The sequence below is a fragment of the Ceratotherium simum genome, chromosome 11 (genome assembly GCF_057802395.1).
Source record: "Ceratotherium simum simum isolate JZ-2026a chromosome 11, ASM5780239v1, whole genome shotgun sequence".
In the NCBI taxonomy this organism is placed as follows: domain Eukaryota; kingdom Metazoa; phylum Chordata; class Mammalia; order Perissodactyla; family Rhinocerotidae; genus Ceratotherium; species Ceratotherium simum.
In genome coordinates this window covers 68,275,673-68,296,453 of record NC_141910.1, presented here as the reverse complement: position 1 = coordinate 68,296,453, position 20,781 = coordinate 68,275,673, and the positions used below count along the sequence as shown (strand labels likewise).

The 20,781-nt window shown below is 37.1% G+C and overlaps 1 protein-coding gene across 3 annotated transcripts in view; it reads left to right on the top strand.

The window, feature by feature from the left end:
* TAF1B (TATA-box binding protein associated factor, RNA polymerase I subunit B) overlaps nucleotides 1-20,781 on the top strand; it is a 69,829-nt gene that overhangs the window by 12,151 nt on the left and 36,897 nt on the right. For all 3 annotated transcript variants that reach the window (XM_087437171.1, XM_087437172.1, XM_087437173.1), the window contains 3 exons: nucleotides 1,689-1,842; nucleotides 7,343-7,499; nucleotides 12,858-12,957. In XM_087437171.1, coding sequence (XP_087293297.1) covers nucleotides 1,689-1,842; nucleotides 7,343-7,499; nucleotides 12,858-12,957 — 411 coding nt within the window. The remainder of the gene's footprint in view (nucleotides 1-1,688; nucleotides 1,843-7,342; nucleotides 7,500-12,857; nucleotides 12,958-20,781) is intronic.

The window sequence follows — 20,781 nt, the reverse complement described above, 5'->3', positions numbered from 1 at the left end:
CAGGTCTTACATTCAAGTCTTTAATCCATTTTGAGTCAATTTTTGTGTATGGTGTAAGATAATGAAGACATTTTATAATCATAGTGTTATGAAACATTATCCTATTTTGATTCAGGGGGCGGGTATTTCTCAAGAAAAGCAAAAGATGCTATATGGTTCTAAGGTGACACTTTGAAAAAGAATAGAAAGAATTATCCAAAATATTAAGAACTTGATATTTAAAATTACATAGCTAAGGTATTTGTTGGTTATATTTATGCACTGGGGCTTTGCCTAACAATAGAAATTTAAAATCAGAACCTGGGATTCTCTCTGACATTTTAATACTTTTGGGTTAACTTAAGATAATAAAAAAGGCTTTGTTGACTTGAATAAATACCTGTGTAAAGTAATGTTAGCATCACACTAAAATCTTCTTGGTGAATAAATAAGCAATAAGCAAAATTTTAAGCTGGTATATGAATTGGTAATATAATTTCTATCAAAAGAGTACAGCTAAACTCTTTTGAAAGGAAAACGGAGCACTTGCTTTTAAATTACAAGTTAGTCTTCTCAAATATTTAGTAAATTTTTTTTGTGCTTTGGGTATAACTGTTCCAAGAGTAGTAAGAGGCCTGCATCTGAATCCTGGCTCCAGTACTTTTGATTTATGTGATCTTGGGTGAAATAAATTACTTAAAACTTCCAGAAAAAGCAAGCAAACAAGCAAGTCTGTAAATCTGGTAAGAAGGACAGAATATGGGATAGCAGGGAAGGGTACTCTTTGATATAGAGTAGTCAGGGAAGACCCTGATGAGCAGTCTTAAGGAAGGGAGAAAGTAAGCCATGAGGATATCTAGGGGAAGAAGTACAGAATTTCAGGCCTCATCCAGACCTCCTGAATCAGCATCTGCATTTTAACAGAGTTCCTAGGTGTTTCCTCTACACACTAAAGTTTGAGAAGCACTCCTCGAGAGGAGAAATGGCTGGGACCAGGTGATAGGATTCTAGAGAAACTTTGGGTAGAGCCAACAGAATTTCCTAATGGATTGGATATGGGGTGTGAGAGAAAGAGGGGAGTCATCAAGGATGACTTAAGGTTTTTGGCCTGAGCAACTGGCAGGAAGGAGCTGCCATCAACTGAAACGACAGGTGAAGCAGGAAGAGCAGTGGTTCAGTTTTGGATGTGTGAAGTTTGAGACAGCTGTGAGACACGCAAGAGGAAATGTCAGATACTCAGATACACACGTCTTCAGTTCAGGAGAGAGGTCCAGGCGGGAGATATAGGTTTGGAAGCTGTCAGTTAGCAAAGATGCAAAGCAGAAATTCCCCAGGTAGGCTCGGTAAGAAGCAGCCAGCAGTGTACATGGAGTCATTATTGACACTTGATGTTTTTGTTGGTGTACATACTAGAGCTACAAGAGGGATGTTAGTTACAGGGAGAAGGAGGCCTGATGCATCTGCTGGTAGCTGGTTTCCTCGCTCACCCTTGTCTGTTTCCCTTCTCTGAGAAGCATTGCCGGGAGTGGCCGGGGAGCGCATTGCAGAAGTAAAGGTCTTTCAGTCTTAGAGACTTGGCAGATGGTTGCAGTTCTCTAGAGTGGTTTCTTTACAGTGTTTGTAATGGTCAGGAATTGTTTAAGTTCATGGAAATTAATTGCATTTTAAATTCCTATGCAATAATTTTATTTATATTATTTTGCAAATAGGTATTAGAAGATAATCCAAGTCATTCAGACTGGGACAGTGAGCCTGAGCTGCTCAGTGACTTGAGCTGTCCTTCTTTTGTTGAAAGTGGAGCCGAGTCTCAGCCTGATGTGCACACTCAAAAACCTTTCCCCATCATCAAAGCATCTCAATCAGGTAAAAATGAGAATCACACTACCTTGAATTTTAAAGCTGGTAATGCATCTTAAAAATAATTTAGTCCAATGTCTTCATATTCCAAGGAAAGGAACTTGGCCTAGCAAGAAGAATGACTTGCTGAATCATATGGCTAGGAGAAAGGTAAATCAAATGAAGTCTTAGTGCAATTTCTAAAAAGGTACCTTGTCTCCACACTAGTATTTTTGTGTGGTTTTTTAATTTTTTAAAGGGAGCTAAACAGTAAGTGGATACAGAAAGAAGGAGGCTAGCTCAGTAAAGATCGTATATATGTGTGGGCTCAGGATTTTCAAGAAAAATTGCAGCAGAGAAATGATAGAACTCAGCCATATGGTAAGATGGACAAGAGTCAAAGATATGCCCAATTTCTAAGCACAGACTAAAGCAAGCTGAATAAAATTTACCATAGTGTGTGTGTGTGTGTGTGTGTGTGTATGTATGTATGTATGTGTCTGCATCTTTTCTGCTGATTTAATTCCATGATTTAAAATAAATGAGGAGTATATCTAAGGTTACAGATATAGACCTTCTCCCCAAAGCATTTATTCATAATTTTAGTTGTTTCCACACTACATTTTTAAAAAAAAAAACATGGTGGGAAACAGACCTCAAAGAACCGACCAGGCTTTTATTATAGATTACTAGAATCTTAATGTGTGCTAATAGAGTTCTTTGGGAGACAGCTTCCAAACCCTCTGGTGTTAGGGGTTGTTGAAATATGGGTTAAGTGTGTTATATAAAATTTTCAACACAACATTTTTTGTATGGACTGCTTCTTTGCAAGCCCCTTGCCCTCCAAAGATTAAAAATTCTTTTTATCAGCATATCTGCATTTCTTGCCAAACTGCACAGTGACACAGATATCAGATAAGTTGCTTTCAGTGTCCAAAGAAATAAAGAAGTTAGAACCATAGAATCATCGGGCAGCAATGAATCTCTGGAGTTTTCTTCTCCCTGCTCTCAGGCAAGCCTGAACTCAAATGGTCCTAGAGGACTGTGACTCCAAAACCATCCAAGCCTTTTAAAACATCATGATTGTTTACCTATGTTAAGGGTTTTTGTTTGTGTGTGTGTTTTTTAGTAAATAATGAGCCTCAGAGCTTTATTTTAGTGTTTACATTAAAAGTAACTATTAATACAACTCTTTTTTTTTTTTTGTGAGGAAGATCAGCCCTGAGCTAACATCCAATGCCAATCCTCCTCTTGTTTGCTGGGGAAGATTGGCCCTGGGCTAACATCCGTGCCCATCTTCCTCTACTTTATATGGGACGTCGCCACAGCATGGCCTGACAAGCAGTGCTTCGGTGCATGCCCGGGATCCAAACCTGCGAACCCCCAGGCTGCCTAAGCGGAGCGCGCACACTTAGCCGCTGCATCACCGGGCCAACCCCCGTAATAATACAACTCTTATTACAAAACTATAAAATGCAGATATTCACAAAGAAAATAAAATTCCCAGTTATTCCCAGTACCACCTAGAAATAACCATTATTGCTGTAGTAGATCATTCTAGAAAGTTTTTTATTCATGTATATAGAGAGAGAAAGGGAAAGAGTTTTATTTTTGTTTTTGCAAAAATGTAAACTATTTCTTCATTCTTTAAAGTTTTGTTTGTTTGCTTTTTGTTTTTTTGTGAGGAAGATCAGGAATTCTCCTCTTTTTGCTGAGGAAGACTGGCCCTGGGCTAATATCCATGCCTATCTTCCTCCACTTTATATGGGACGCCGCCACAACATGGCTTGCCAAGCGGTGCGTCAGTGCGCGGCCGTGATCAGAACCGGCGAACCACCGGCCACTGCAGCGGAGCGCGCTTACTTAGCCACTTGCGCCACTGAGCCGGCCCCTTCATTCTTTAAATTTTTAAATCAAAATTCTACGTGCATGTAATTCAAATAGATTTATAAGACTTGTTATAAAAAAATTGTAAAAATAAATTGTAGTCCACCGTCCCCCGCAAATGTCCTATTCCCAAGAGGCATTCATTTTCAGCTCTTTTGCAACCTCCATCTCTCTATATCATATGCTTCTAGTACTGCATCTTGATTTCTGGTTTTCCACATTAGCTGTTCAGTTCCTACATGGAGGGTGAAGTCTTACCTTTTTCACACATTCCTCACTGTCCCTTGTCCCCACGTAGCCACCAGCACACAACTATGCATTTTCTCTGTCTTCCCAATATAATTATAATTTTTTACTAGATCAATATTTAATGCTTAAATTATTATAAATATATAAATGCTGTTTAGAACTGAGCCACGTAGCTTAATCTGATTACTCTTTATATATCCTTTGGTTTTCCCAGTATTGATAATTATCCTATTTGTTTACTTTCCTATTTATTTATTACTAATCTATAATTTAGTACTATTGGATCTCCACACTTCCAGTTCTGAAAATCTCTCAATTCCTTAGAAATTCTATCAATTTCATCTTCCGGAAGAAGTCTTTCTGGAGCTTCTCACCTGCTGCTATCTAGAATGATTTATCTCTACACGTGGGTCCCAGCTGTCTTTGGGATCTCTTTACCACTATCCTGAGGAGTCTATCACTTCTCTTTTGTTAAATACCTTATTTCCTTGATCCCATTTCATCTTTCCTGGTTTACTCCCTCATTTTTGTGGAGCATCTTTTCTTATTTTGCTGTGGATATTAAAGTTATTTCCCGTCTGATTTGATTGTTTTGTCCTCTGCTTTTTATATGAGAGGCTTTCTTCAAATGTTTAATGAGCCTAAGATGGCTAGTCCTGTTTAAAAATGGAGACTAAAAAGTTGATTGAAAGCTATGTACCCTTGTCAGCTCTGTTGTGTATGAGAGGGTGATCTAGCTGGGTTATTTTCTTAGCGAACCTCCAGTATTATCATCTTTAAATCTTTCCCCCCCAAGTTGATCAGATTTTCCAGAGAAATCTCTGAATCTTTTATTTGGAGGGTGTAATCCTAGCTGTTCTGGAAACTGGGTAGGAAGAAGGCCCGAGGGCAGTGGGGGATTGTCTCAATACTCAATATGTAAACTTTCACTTAATCCTCTTGTTTTCAGTAAGGAACCCCTACTGTCAAATGTGTGTCTGATTGACATGCCCTATGCTAGAGACTGTTTTACTCTTTCTAAATGAGAAACTTCCAATTTTCTGCCAAGATTGGGGCCGGGAAGTCATTTGGCTGCATGAAGTTAGGGTAGGAATCTGAGTGTCTTAACTGCTTCTTAATCAGACTTTCAAGCAGTTCTCCTCGTGTTAACCCTGCCTTTACCCAATTTCCCGGGGTACCTGTTTAACCAATTCCTGAGCCTTCTTTAGGGGTCCCCAGGGGAAAATTAGATTGGTTTTTGACTTTTCCTACCGCTGGCTTTGAATCCAGCTTTCTCAGGACTGCTAAGGCAATAATTGCCTATCCATATGCTTTCTAGCTATTAAGATTTTATTGCTGTTGTGTCCTTTTCCATCTATTTATTCTTGAGTTTATATCTTTTAAAAATTCCTTTATAATCGTAGTGGGACAGAGCAGAGGCTAATATGTGTTTTCAATCTGTCATCTTGACTGGAAGTTCCTACATGTTGTCTTATATATATGTATTTTTTTAACATAATAGTTTATGGAAATCTATGTCCTTATATATTCTTTTAAAACAGTAGTCCTCAAACTTTAGCATCCATCAGAATCACCTGGAGGGCTTGTTAGAGTACAGATTGGTAAGTGCAATAATTTGCTTCTCAGGTGGTGCTAATACAGCTGGTCCAGGGACTATACTTTGAGAACTTTGCTAGCACCTGTTCTGGGCACTGAGGACACAGTGGTGAGCAAGGCTGTCTGCCTTCAAGGTGCTTAGATTGTAGTGAGAGGAGCTGGACAATAAATGCACACATAAAAAAGAAAAGTTCAGTTACTGATAAATGCTGTGAAGAAAAGATTTACAGGCTTTGGAAAAAGGGATTTTGAGGAATAATTTGGAGAGTTTTTGTCCAAGAAAGCTTGGATCTCTCAGGGTTATTCCTAGTCCTGCTTTCTATCTGCCCTCACTTCTGGCTTTAAACACCACCTATATCCTGATGACTCTAAAATTCCCATCTCTAGCCTAGCCTCCCCTCTGAACTATAAATTTTATTATTCAACTGTCTACTCAACATTTCCATTTGTATATTTAATAAAATCTTACACTTAACACGTGCAATTCTGATATCTTGATTTTTCTCATCAAACCTGCTCTTTTGTCATCTTTCTTGACGAAGTAAATGGCATCTTCATTCTTGTTGCTCAGGCCAAAAACTTTGGAATCATACTTCTCTTTTTCTCTCATGCTTCATATCCAGTCTATCAGCAAATCCTTTTGACTCTGCCTTCAGAATATGTCCAGAATCCAGCCCCTCTCCCCGTAGTGCTGCCACTCTAGTCCCAGTGCCCATCATCCCTCTCTGGGAACAGTGGTCTCCTGTGTCCGCTCTTGCCATCCTAGGACTCCATCCTTCATACAGCAGCCAGAGTGACCATTTTAGAAACATAAATGAGATCATGTTGCTCCTCTGTTTAAAACTCTGCAGAAACTTCTTATCATATTTAGAATAAAATTCAATGTACAGATCATGACCTACAAAGCCCTACGTACTATAGTTTCTTATTCTCTCTCCTATGTCATCTCCTACCATTTTCGCTTCACCTATGATGCTCTCGCACACTGGCTTTCCTACTGTTCCTTCAAGTTCAGTCCTGCTGATGCACTTGATGTTCTTTCTGAGATCCTCAGGACTTACACTCTGAATTCATTCTGGTCTCTGCTCAGATGGCACCTTCCCAAAGAGGCTTCTCTGACCATCCATATAAAATAGCACACGTCTCTTCCCTTCCCATCACTTTACCCCTACATTGCTATTTTTCTATGTAGCACTTACCATGCTGTCAATTGTAATTTTGTTTGTTTGTTTATTGACTGTCTCCCATTACTAGAATGTAAGTTCCAAGAGAGATGACACACTGTTCACTGTCAGTTCACCAGACCTAGAACAGTGGCATAAAGAATGGGATGAGTAAGTGTCCAATGAGTGAGGATAAAATAATGCCCTGGAGAGTGGGAGTGGGAGGAACTGCCCTAGCTAGTGTTTTGGAGAGCCTCTCAGAGAAGGAGGCATGTGAATTGAGGCCTGGGTCAAAGGAGTTAAACATTTTTTGCTTTCCTTTGTAATTGTTTACCCTTTTATTTATTTGAAAAATTGTTCTTGTTCGCTATAAAATAATTCAAGCAGGTTAAATCCCTCTTTAGAATCCTGGCCCATCCCACTTGCACAAAGAACCAACAATTACCTTTTTGGCCGATTTCCTCTAAACCGTCATTGCTCTTTATTGCCAAATTGCTCTTTGTAAACAGTATATCAATTTTAACCGGATTTGAAGACATTTAAAACGCCTCTTTGGGTTTTTTGTTGTTTTTCTTCTTTTGTTGTCCAAAATAGTTACTTACACTTTTAAAAATATCCATTTATCCCCTAAGAAACGGCATCCATCTGTTCTGGATCTCTTGATGGAGTCGAGTATTCACTACGAAAGGAGAAAGGAATTGTGAAGATGACTGTACCAAGAACACTTGCTTTCTGCTATCTGTCATTACTTTGGCAGAGAGAGACAATTACTCTTTCAGATCTTTTGAGGTAAGCTGGGCCTCTTGTATGATGATCTCTTTGCTGATTATCTGTGTCAACTAGGGGACAACCTTTGGATATTTTGAATTTTACAAAGAGGCTCAAATTGAGGAAGGGACTGAAAAGATTGGGTAGCCTGCGTTCTACTTCTGAAATGTAATCCTCCCTGGACTAGTAATTTATCTTCTTGGTTTCCTTATTTGTATAGTGGAAATAATAGTATTTACCTTACACAGGGTGTTGGAAAATTAATTATGTAATGTGAGTAAAATGCTTTGAAGATGAAAAATGATGTATAAGCACCTGAGTAGTAGTATAAGTATTTTTCATTTCTAAGAGAGAAGATGAACAGATGACCTTTACATTGGCAAATGGTTATTAGTAGTTACACAAAAGCATACACTAGTGTTAAGAACTAAAATATAGGTTGTCTGTGTTTGTAAGGTAAAATTGAAAACAAAACTTTTGGAAGAAGCTATTATGTAGATAGTCAGCATATACATTTTCAAGATAATCTACAGCATTTTATAGTTAATGAATAAATTATGGCATTGTGTGTAAGAATTTCTTGTTAAATAGAAGATGTGCCAAAATCATTAATATGTTGATTTTTCCCTTGCTTTATATGTGTTCTTAATAATAACATTTGGATTTAATCAGTGTGTTGAGTGGTTTTAAGAGCACAGATTTATAACCAGATTCCTGGCTTCAAATTCTGGCTCTGCCACTTGTATGTTATGTGACGTTGTGTAAGTTATTTAATTTCTCTCTGCCTCTGTTTCCTCATTGGTAAAATGGAGCTAATAATAATATCTACCTCATAGGGTTGTAACTACTTTCAATAATTAGTACTACATGAAAAGCACTTAGAACAGTGCTTGGCACGTAATAAAAACTCAATGCTAGTTATTATTGTTTTTTCCTTCATCGTCATCATCATCATTATTGGCACTAGGTGCTTTGATTAAATAAAATGCCTCTAGTAAATAATGATAGTGCCTTTGAATTTGGCTACATCAACCAAATAACATGGCTTTTCTCAGATGTCGTTAATTCTGCATGCAGATAGTCCGTGATTCAGTGAATTTTACTGTTAAGTTAAAAACCTCATCTTGCTCTGTCTGCCCTCATTGGGTGATCTCATCTTCTCCCAAGACTTTAATTACCATCTATATGATGATGACTCCCAAATTTATATCTCCAGCCCGGACTTGTCTACTGAGGGCCAGACCCATATACTCATATATACAGCTGCCTGCTGGATACTACTTGGTGTCTTTATGGTATCTCAAAATCAGCATGACTAAAAGAGGTTCATCTTTCTCTTCATCCAGCTCCTTCTCCAGTGGTTTCTTTCTTCGTAAATACCATGTACTCTGTTGCGTCCTATCCAGAAACCTAAGAATCATCCTTGACTCTTTCCTTTCGCTACATATACAATTAGTCATTATGTCCTATCAATTATACTTCCAAAATAACTCTCAAAACCATTTTTCTCCCCATTCCTCTGTCTCTATCTTGGATAACTTAGCAACCTCCCAAGTGAGCCCTATGCCTGTAGTCTTCTGCCACTGCTATTCATTTTCCTCCTGATAACCAGAGGGATTGTACAGAAACAGCAATCTAATCCTATCATTAGAGCTGGATAAAGGGGCTAGCCATCCTACCCAGGGCAGTCTGTAAGGGGGTAAAAAACTCTCCTAGAAATCTAGCAAGAAGGGGAAAATAATATTTACCCAAAATTCTTCTCAAGGAGAGTATTATATGTGGTTGGAAGGATGGGGATAAGATCATACACCTTTGTCTGTCTGTATGTCTCTTTCCCTTCCTCCCTCTTGCCTCTCCTGCCTGCAAGGGGAATTCTAAAGTGCCTCAAGGAGATTGGATCGAGTTTTCTGGAGGGCTTTTATTTTGCTCTGTGGGACATACAAATTTGGGAACTAAGCTTAATTGCTTGGAGTGATAGGAGAAGAGACTGTCACCACTGATCCTCTTACTCTGTTTTTCTTGGAGAAAGAGTTCTAAGTCACAGGTTCTCAAAGTGTGGCCCCCTGACCTGCAGCATCAGCATCACCTGGGAACTTGTTAGAAATGCAAATTCTTGGACCCATTCTAACCTTCTAAATCAGAAAGTCTGGGGGTAGGGCCGGGTAGTCTCCGTTTTAATAAGCCCTCCAGGGCGTTCTTATGGATGCTAAAGTTTGAGAACTACTGCCAAATTTTGAAAAAATATTTAAAGAACATTGATTTGAAGGGCAGATACATTGTTAGCCTGGCCACAATACCCATATATCTTATACTGATCCGGCATGTCACTCCCCTGTTTAAATCCTATAGCAGTGTCTATAGTTCTTGGGTTAAATTCATAATCCTTAAAGTAGTGTTTAAAGGACCCTGCCTTCCCACCAATAACAACAATAATAAATAAAAATAGCCAACATAAATATTTATTGAACATTGACTATGTGCAGGTGTTGTTCTAGAGGCTAGACTCTTGAGATACAGCTGTGAACCATGTAGATCAAGTCCCTGCTCTCATGAAGTTCTAGACTAGAGGAGGAAACAGATGGGCAAATACATAATAAATAAATAAAAAATAGTCAGACAGTAAAGTGCTGTGCTGAAGATTGAAATAGGATGATGTGATAGAGAATGACTAGGTGGCTACTCTAGATTGGTTATTAGGGAAGTCCTCACTGAAAAGGTGGAATTTAAGCTGCACTTTGAATGAAAATAGAGCCAGCAGGTGAATATCAGAAATGCTAGCATTCCAGGTAGAGGGAGGTTGCTAGTGCCAAGTCCTAAAGCAAGAGCAAACTCTGTGTGATCAAGGAGCAGAGGCAGCTATTGTGATGGGAGTAAGAGAATTTGAAGGAGAAGTAGGAGGATGAGGGCCAGGAGATAATAAGTGGGGGCCAGATATAGGTCTTTATAAGCCAAGTTAGGAGTTCAGATTTTTTTTTAAATTGAAGTATAATTCATATACAATAAAATTCACCATTTTAAAATGTACAATTCAGTGGTTTTCAGTATATTTACAAGGTTGTGCAATCATCACCTCTATTTATTTCCAGGGTATATTCGCAATTCCAAAAGGAAACCCATACTCTAGGAGTTTGGCTTTTAAGTGTGATAGTGAGCCCCTGGAAGATTTTAGCATGGAGACATGATCCGATCATTCAGGCAGCTATGAGGAAAATGGATTCTACGTAGGCAATGGTGGAAGCAGGGAGACCAGGTGGTCTTTTGCTATACTTCAGGCAAGAGATAGTGGCTTGGATTACAGTGGGATAGGAGGTGATGAATGGGTTCAGGATATGTTTTGCAGGTAGACACGACTTAACTCTAATGCACTGCTTCTTAAATCATCTGCGATGAAGAACCAATTGGTTAGATTTCCAGTCTGTCACAGATTAAAATTTTTGAAAAGTACAATAAAAGTATAGAGATAGTGTTTTTAGGGACACGGCTAGAGTATTGGTCTGTTGGTCAGGAGGAGCATATGGGATACTTTTAGTCTGTGGCAGTTCCTCTGTCAACTTCCTGGGTTGATCCAGAGACTCATCTCTTAATACCTAACAAGGGAATAGATTGTTCAGAACTTTCGTTCGGTAGCTATCTTTTGGAAAAGTGTATATTTTTCTAAAAGGAAATTCAAATTTAAAAAGAAAAAAAAAAAACTGGAAAGAGGTTAAGAGCAACCTATTTATAAATGGTGAAAATTGTCAAAACCCCAGATGCTCAAGACCTGCTCTGTGCAGAGGTTTCTGCTTCCCTTGACAAGTTTCTCATTCCTCCCTCTGCTCCCACAGCACAGTGTGTGTGCCTCTGTGGGGGCACCGGGGCAGTGTCTGCAGTGACACCTCTGCAGGCCATCTGTCTGACCTGCTAGGGTCATGGTGGGAACTCTTCATGTATTCTTCATTTCTGAACTCCTCACCCCTCACACAATACTAGCATATATATATTATCACATGGGAGTAATGACTAAATAAATTATCAATATGTTAACATCATGGAATACTAGATAGTTATAAAAAATGATAAGCATGCAGTATATCCTGTATATAAAATAATATTAAACCAAAAATGTAGTTCCAAAATAATATGAATACTGATTAGTATGCACAAATATTTTTATATAAGTTAAAGAAATTAATGAAAACCTAGGTGGGGGTGGTTTTCTCTGTAGGCTTGCTTTAAAGAACTCTGTTTTATCATTAAACTTCATAAAACACCATTTTTACATAAAATTCTTTAATTCTTAACTTTCAGTAGACTAAAAAGTTAAGGAAATCACATTTTTAATTTGAAATTAAAGTTGAATCAATATTGTTCTTTAACTGCTAGAAAGCTGAAAGCCAGATGTCAGCCGACCTCTAGCAACAACAAAGACTTTAAGGCAAAACATACTAACTTATACTAGCTTATTTCTGTCTTATCTTATTTTCCTTAACAGTTTTCTTATTTTAAAAATCTAATACATAGGTATGCATATATATATGGCACAGGTTGCAATACCCCCATTCCTCATTCTCTATTCTTCCCTACTTTATTTTTCTCCTTACCATTTTTTCCTACCTAACATACTGTAGATTTCATTTATTTGTTTTGTCAACTTTCTCTTTTCACTAGAATGTAAACTCCTTGGGAACAAGAATATTTTCCTGTTTTGTTCACTGCTGTATCCCCACATGCTAGAATAGTGCTGGGCATATAGTACTCAATAAATTTCTGTTGAATTAATAAATGAATTGTAAATAAATATGTGTGTGTATTTATTTATACACATGTGCTATTTTCTTCAAACTCAATAATTTACTCAAAATATTTGATCAGCTACGCTGTACTGGACATTGGGATGGAGTGGTAAGCAAATGGGCGGGGTCCCTTCCCTTAATTGTTCTTCCAGAGACAAGCATCTACCACACACTGTTATAGGTACTGGGGACAGAAGAGTAGTCAAGGGAGGTGTTCTAACAAAGAAAACAGGGATAGAGGAAGGTCTCCTGGAAGAAGGGATCTAAAAGATGAGGGAGAGCTAGTCATGTGAGGAGAGCTAGGGATAGGAGTGCCATGTCTGCAAGCCTGGTGATGAACTGACAAATAAGATACACACTTCTTAGAAAAATATTTCATCTTTTTAGTGAGAAACTTAGAGATCATTTGATAATTGACTAAATGTTTTCTCCACACGTAGGTACAGAGAACAATAGATATTTTCAGATTTATCATTCTTCAAAATATGTGGGAGACAGAAAATGCTCAACTGATTCTTACCTTGTCTTCGAAATATAACATTTTCAACTCTTTCATTTACTTTGCTAAATCATATCTCTTATTGAAACTTTCTTTTTAAAAATATAGATTTGTTGAAGAGGACCATATTCCTTACATAAATGCTTTTCAGTATTTTCCAGAAGAGATGAAATTATATGGGCGTGACAAAGGAATCTTTGCTATAGAGGTAAGTTATTTTCTTTTTACTTTGTAGTCACTAATAAGACACAAGAGTAGTATGGTGATTTATATTCCTTGCCTGACTTATTATATATTTGGTGTTGGAGTTTTTAAAAATGTCATCTAGTTTTTGTTCTATCCAATTGTGGAACATTAGTCATAATTTAATGAAAAGTAGAATTATAATTTTCCTTATGTGGCTTCTTCTAATCCTTTAGGTTAGCCTCAAAATATAGCTATAGTGTAAGGTATATGCATTGTAAATTAGTATAATGTTGAGACTAAACTTAAGAAGTTTAATATAGAGACCTTTAGGTAATTTCAAATTTTCTAAAAAATATTTTTTTGTTGTTATTTGCACACTATGTTGCCTTGTTTCAAGAGGCACTATTTTTTAAGTCCTCTCTTGTGTTAGTCGTTTTCTAGATCTGTTTTCAGATGTCTCCAATGGAAAGGCTTCTGTCCTTCAGTTATGAGTCTTTATTACTGTTTATAGTAGTCAAAGCTTATCTTCCCTTTGTTCCTCATCATAAGGTTTTCAGTATACTAAATATTAATATTAAATGTTATCCTCCATTTGCCCACTTAAGAAATTACTTTCATAGGCCTTCCTAACCTTCATGACCTTCATAATGTTTGTGGTTTAATTCAAGACATTTGTGATCCTTACTAAATCCTGCATTACAGTATGGTTCACTATTATCCCAGTTTTACATATGAGCAAACACTTCAGACAGGTGGAATGATTTGCCAAACTCATGCAGTTGGTAGTCGCAGCTTTGGAACTATAGTACTTTAGGCCTTTTCCTCATTGTATCATCATTTGCTCTGTTTGCCTTCTACTCTGCCTTCCTCACTTACCCTAGTTCTTCAGAACACTTAAGTGGGTGCTATGAAAATATAATGAGTTTATTACACCATACTTTTATAAAGTCTAATTTTTACACATTGAGCCAGAAGGAAATGGAAGCTTGAAAATACTGATAAATAAGCTTGCAACATACCATAACATTTTACATCTGAGGTTATTAGCAGCATTTTGCATTGAATTAGAATATTGGTCACTATGAGTGATTTGTAGAGAGCATTAAATTTTTAAGCCAGAAGTGGCTCCGCTCTCAGAACACCTTGTGTGGGAGCAGTTCCCATAGATTTAGAGAGCAGAAAGCAAGCTTGGAGGTGGATTCCCAGTGCTGCTTCCTCATGGTCGCCTTTTATTTCATACCGGGGGAGAGAAGACAAATTCCCAGCGCTTGCCCTTGCAGTGGTGCACATCCACGGGCAGCGCAAGGAAGGAGAGTATAGCTGCAGCTCCCACTTGACCTGGAAAAAACAAAAAAGAAATAGTAGTAGTGCTAGTGCTTATTATGTATCAGACCCTGTTTTAAATACTTGGTAAACTCACTTATTGTTCATACTAACCCTATGAAGTATGTATTATTATTATTACCCCTGTTATACAAATGAGGAAACTGAGACACAAAGAGATTAGATAACTTGCATGGTACTCTTACTCTGAATGCAGTCCAGCATGGCCAAGGCAGCCTTAGTTTAGAGGGAGACGAAAGAGCCGGACCATACCAAGCAATGAGGACTGGATGAGGGGCAGGGCAGGGAGCAGCGGGGGCAGGAAGTGGGAGTAGGTTATTGAGGCAAAAAAAGGGGCTCCAGACTGGTTACCAAAACCAAGAAGTAGCTCTGTGGCAGAGATGGCAACCAGAACCAGAAGGTAGGGGATAGAGTTTCAACTAGAGGGTGGTTCAGGCAAGTAGTGACAGTGGGGTAGCATGTACATGTGTCCTAGCTTGTGTCCTTGAAGTTGGGTAAAATCAGGGAAGTAAATACTGAAGTTTAAGATGCCCCTACCACCTCAGGAGCTGTGTTCACCTCTAGGAGAAGAATAACACAAGTTCTTAGTTTCAGAACTAGCCTGGACTCAGGGTTGATTGGTTTTTCATCTCTTTTAATGGCATCCTGTACTCAGTGACACAAGTCCAGACCTCCTGGGCATGCCTTGGACAATACTGATGCTACCCTGAAACTGTCACATAGAAGGAGTTTTTAAAAAAATAATTGATTTGAAAATCTGTGTAATTTATTAGTAATTTTAGATTTAACAGCTAAAAAAATTATTTAGGGCAAGTCCTCTGAGCCTTGTTCAAATGTTCTGCTGAAAGGAAAAGACGGTTGGTTCAATAAGTCTAGATGTGTGTCTTTATATTTGTTCAGTTTTCCTAGAGGGACCAATGGAACTGAGTTATTTTTGCATTATTTACCAGCTTAGTCTTGGCTAGTAAAAATTCTCTCTCTCTTTCCTCTCTCCTTCCCTTCTTCCCTTCCCTCTTCTCCTCCCCTTCTTCTCTTCCCTCTTTCCTTCTCTCTCTCCTCTCAATCTCCAGTATATTCTATATCATACATCCTAACTGAGGGTTTTAAGCTGATTTCTCAGAGCCATTAGCTATTCAAGTTATATTGATAATGTTTACTTGGTTGATGTTATTTATGCTTTTTGCTGGTGCCTAAAATTATTACTTAGTTGTCTTTAACTCTTGAACCAGATTGTAAGCTTCTCAGGAATAGATGCCAGAATATTTTGTATAGAATCATGGAATATTAAACCCAGAGGGAAAGTTAGAGATCACTTTCCTTATTTTTCCAATAAGGAAACAAACCTAAGAAGAAACGTGACTTGGGAATAAATATACCTCTGCTTCATTAGAGTTCAATGAGGATTATTGGAGATAATATATTCAAAATGCAGGAATATTGCAGACATTCAGATGGTGATAGGCTCCCTTCCTGTCCCGGGATGGAAAAGCTTTACCTCTAAGGTGGGGATTAAGGGGGTAATCAAGCTGCTCGGAGAAAAAAGTGTATCATTTTTAGAACATAAAATTTTCATTTTAAAAGTCTATTAAAAAAAACAAAACAACAAAAAAAAACCTTTGGATGTGCCCATTCCTAAGTTTTCCAAAGTAGTTTCCAGGAAATCCATGGATGTGACTCTTGATTTTCATTATAGTATTTTATAATTTTGGTTACCATAAACTCAGCTTCTTGCAAAGGATTTTGCTTTCTGGGCTGAGCTGATATGCTTGGGATTGGTATCTAACCAGTAATTTCCTTTTGAATTAAGAAGTTTGGCTTCACTTTATATATTCTCACATAGACACTCAAATTTCATTCTATAAAAATAATTATTTTTAAAAATTTATTCTCTAGGTCCTTTCAAATATTAATAGAATAGATCCCATTATTGCCACGTGTTTAAATGACTGCAAGAGCGGCATATAATGCACAAAGTCAAGACACTGTTACTATAATAGCCAGTGTGGGTCACATTTCCCGGAAGCCTTGCTTAAGCCTTTAGTTAAGATTTGCACTGCCTTCTTATGGGCAGTGTGGTAAGAATTGCCTACAACCATTATAGCCACTCTTATTTCTGGTGTTGATTCAGGGTTCAGCCTGAAATTTTATGTTCTCTCTGCCTCTCTAAAGTTTTTACAATTTGAGACTTAAGTTTTGTGAATTAAAAGGTGAAGTGAGTTATTTTATGTTTACTTGCTTGTTTTATTTTTGCTCTGAAACCATTCAAATATAATTTTTACTCATCCTATCAATTACTATGATTGCAACTTTTTCTTTGCCGTTCTATCAGTTTTTGCTTCAAGTATTTTGGAGCTCTGGTACTAGATACATAACCTCTAGATATTTTTTCTTGATGGGTTGACTCCTTTATCATTTCATAATGTCCTTTTTTTACCCTGTTGATATTTCTTGTTTTGACATCTACCTTATTTGATATTAATGTAGCTGCTCCAACTTTTTTTTAAATTAATGTTTGGACAACATATCTTTTTCCAATCTTTTATTTTTTTAACTCATCTGTGTATTTAAAGTGGGTTTCTGGTAGACAGTATGTAGTTAAGTCTTGATTTTTTTTATCAAGTCTAATAATCTCTGCCTTTTAATTAGTGTGTTTAGACCATTTACATTTGATGTAATTATAAATATGGTTAGGTTTAAATCTACCACCTTATCATTATTTGTCCCATCTAGTCTTTATTCCTTTTTTCTTCTTTTCCTGCCTTCTTTTGAATTAAGAATGTTTTTATGATTCCATTTTATCTCCTACTGATTTATTGACTATACCTCTATTTTTTTAAGCAGTTGCTCTAGAGTTTACAATATTCATCTTTAACTTATCACAGTCTACCTCAAATAATAATATACCAGTACATGTACAATGTACTGGTTCCAACAATATATTTCCACTTCCCTCCTCCCATCCTTTAGTGTCAGACGTTTTACTCTTACCTGTTATAAGTCACACAGTGCGATGGGATTATTTTTGCTTTAAAAAGTCATTTATCTTTTTAAGAAATTAAGATGAGATAGACTATTGTATATTTATCTGCATATTTGCCATTTCTGGCACTCTTCCTGTCTAAAAACATCCTTTAACATTTCTTATAGTACAGATCTATTGGCAATGAATTCTTTTGGCATTTCTTGGTCTGAAAAAAGTCTTGGCCTTTATTTCTGTTTTCTTTTTGTTTTTGTTTTTGATGAGGAAGATTGCCCTGAGCTAATATCTGCTGCCAATTTTCATCTTTTTGCTTGAGGAAGATTGTCTCTAAGCTAACATCTAGCCAGTCTTCCTCTATTTTGTATGTGGGATGGCAGCACAGCGTGGCTTGATGAGTAGTAAGTCTGCACCCAGGATCCAAACCCGGGATCCAGACCCGCAAACCCCAGGCCACTGAAGTGGAGCGTGCAAACTTAACCACTATGTCACCAAGCCGATCCTGCCTTTATTTTTGAAAAGACATTTTCAGTAGTATAGAATTCTGGGTTCATACTTTTCTTTCAGCACTTTAAAGATGTCATTCCTTTTTCTATAGGCCTACCTGATTTATTTTTTTTTAAATTTTTTTCAGCTTTATTGAGGTATAATTAACAAATAAAATTGTAACATATTTAAAGTGTACATAATGGTGATTTGATATATGAATACATTGTGAAAGGATTCCCCCCATTGAGTTAACCCATCCATCACCTCACATATTTATTTATTGGTTTATTTTTTGGTGAGAACATTTAAATTCAACTCTTAGCAAATTTCGTTTATATAATGCAGTGTTATCAACTATAGTCACCATGTTTTGTATTAGATCCTCAGACCTTATTCATCTTATAGCTGAAAGTTTGTACTCTTTTACCAGTCTCTCCGTATTTTCCCCACCCCCCAGCCTCTGGCAACCACTTTTCTACTCTCTGTTTCTGTGAGTTTGACTTTTTTTTTTTTTTAATATTCCACAAATAAGTGATACCATACAGTATTTGTCTTTCTCAGTCTGGCCTATATCATCTAGCGTAATGCTCTCAAGTTTCATCCATATTGTCACAAATGGCAGGATTTCCTTCTTTCTCGTGGCTGAATAATATTCCCTTGTGTATATATGTACCACATCCTCTCTATTCATTTGTCCGTTGATGGACACTTAGCTTGTTTCCATATCTTGGCTATTGTGAATAGTGCTGCAGTGAACAAGGAGTGCAAATGTCTCTTTGAGGTCCTGTTTTCATTTCCTTCAGATGTATACCCAGAAGTAGGGTCGTATGCTGGATCATATGATAGTTCTATTTTTAATTTTTTGAGGACTCTCCACCCTGTTTTCCATAGTGGCTGCACCAAGTTACATTCCTGCCAACTGTGCACAAGGGTTCGCTTTTCTCCACATCCTCACCATCACTTGTTGTCTCTTGTCTTTTTGATGATAGCCATTCTAACAGGTGTGAGGTGATATCTTACTATGGTTTTGATTTGCATTTCCCTGTTGATTAGTGATGTTGAGCACCTTTTCAGGTACCTGTTGGCCATTTGTATGTCTTTGGAGAAATATCTATTTAGTTCCTCTGTCCATTTTTTAATTGGATTGTTTGTTTTTGCTATTAAGTTATGTGAGTTCTTTATATTTTTTTGATATTTATACCCCTTATCAGATACAGGATTTGCAAATATTTTTTCCTATTCCATAGGTTGCCTTTCCATTTTGTTGATGGTTTTCTTTGCTGTGCAGAAGCTTTTTAGTTTGAGGTAGTCCCACTTGTTTATTTTTGCTTTTGTTGCCTTTGCTTTTGGTGTCAAATCCAACAAATCACTGCCAAGATTGATGTCAAGGAGCTTACCTCCTATGTTGTCTTCTAGGAGTTTTATAGTTTCAAGTCTTAAATTTAAGTCTTTAATCCATTTTGAGTTGATTTTTGTCTATGGTTTCAAATAATGGTTCAGTTTCATTCTTTTGCATGTGGCTGTCCAGTTTTCCCAGCACCATTTATTAAGGAGACTATCATTTTCCCGTTGTATATTCTTGGATCCTTTGTCATAAATTAATTGACCATATATGCATGGGTTTATTTCTAGGCTCTCTGTTCTGTTCCATTGATCTATGTGTCTGTTTTTATGCCAGTATCATACTGTTTTGATTACTATAGCTTTGTAATATAGTTTTTAAACAATTTTTTATTATTTATTTTTCCCCCAAAGCCCCAGTAGATAGTTGTATGTCATAGTTGCACATCCTTCTAGTTGCTGTATGTGGGACGCGCATGCACCCAACCGCTAAGCCACGGGGCTGGCCCTGTAATATAGTTTGAAATCAGGAAGAGTGATGCCTCCAGCTTTATTCTTTCTTGAGATTACCTTGGCTGTTCGGGGTCTTTTGTGGTTCCATACAAATTTTAGGATTTTTTTTCCATTTCTGTAAAAAGTGCCATTGGAATTTTGATAGGGATTGCATTGAATCTGTAGATTGCTTTGGGTAATATGGACATTTTAACAATATTAATTCTTCCAATCCATGAGCATGGAATATCTTTCCATTTATTTGTGTTTCTTCAGTTTCTTTCATCAGTGTCTTATAGTTTTCAGTGTATAGATCTTTCACCTCCTTGGTTAAATTTATACCTAGGTATTTTATTCTTTTTGATGCAATTGTGAATGAGCTTGTTTTCTTCATTTCTCTCTGATAGTTCATTGTTAGTGTATAGAAATGCAACTGATTTTCATATCCTGCAACTTTATTGAATTAATTTATTAGTTCTAACAGTTTTTTGTTGGGGTCTTTAGGGTTTTCTATATGTAATACCATGTCACCTGCAAATAGAGACAGTTTTACTTCTTCCTTTCCAGTTTGGATATTTTTTATTTCTTTTTCCTGCCTAATTGTTCTGGCTAGGACTTCCAGTACTGTGTGGAATAAAAGTAGTGAAAGTAGGCATCTTATTCTTGATCTTGGAGGAAAAGCTTTTAGCTTTTCACCATTGAGTATGATATTGGCTGTGGGCTTGTCATGTTTAGGCCTGCCTGATTTCCGATGAGAAGTCAGTCTCCTGTCATTTTTATCTTTGTTTTTCTCTATGTAATGTGTCTTTTTTTCCCCTCTAGCTGCGTTTTAAGATTTGTCTCTTTATTACTGTTTCTCATTAGTTGGATTGTGATGTGCCTTGGTGTGGTTTTCTTTCTGCTTGAGATTCATTGACCTTAGATCTGTGGGTGTATAGTTTTCATTAAATTTGGAAATTTTTCATCCATTATTTCTTCAAATATTTTTTTCTGTCCTCTCTTGGTTTTTTTCTGGGACACTAATTACATGTTAGACCACTTAATATTGTCCCACAGTTCCCTAAGGCTTCTGTTCTTTTTTTTTTCCCCCCTTCTTTTTTCTCAGTGTGTTTTGTTTTGGATAATTTCTATGGTCATGTCTTCAAATTCGCTGATCTTTACTTCCTGAGTATGTAATATGCTGTTAAACTCATCCAGTATATT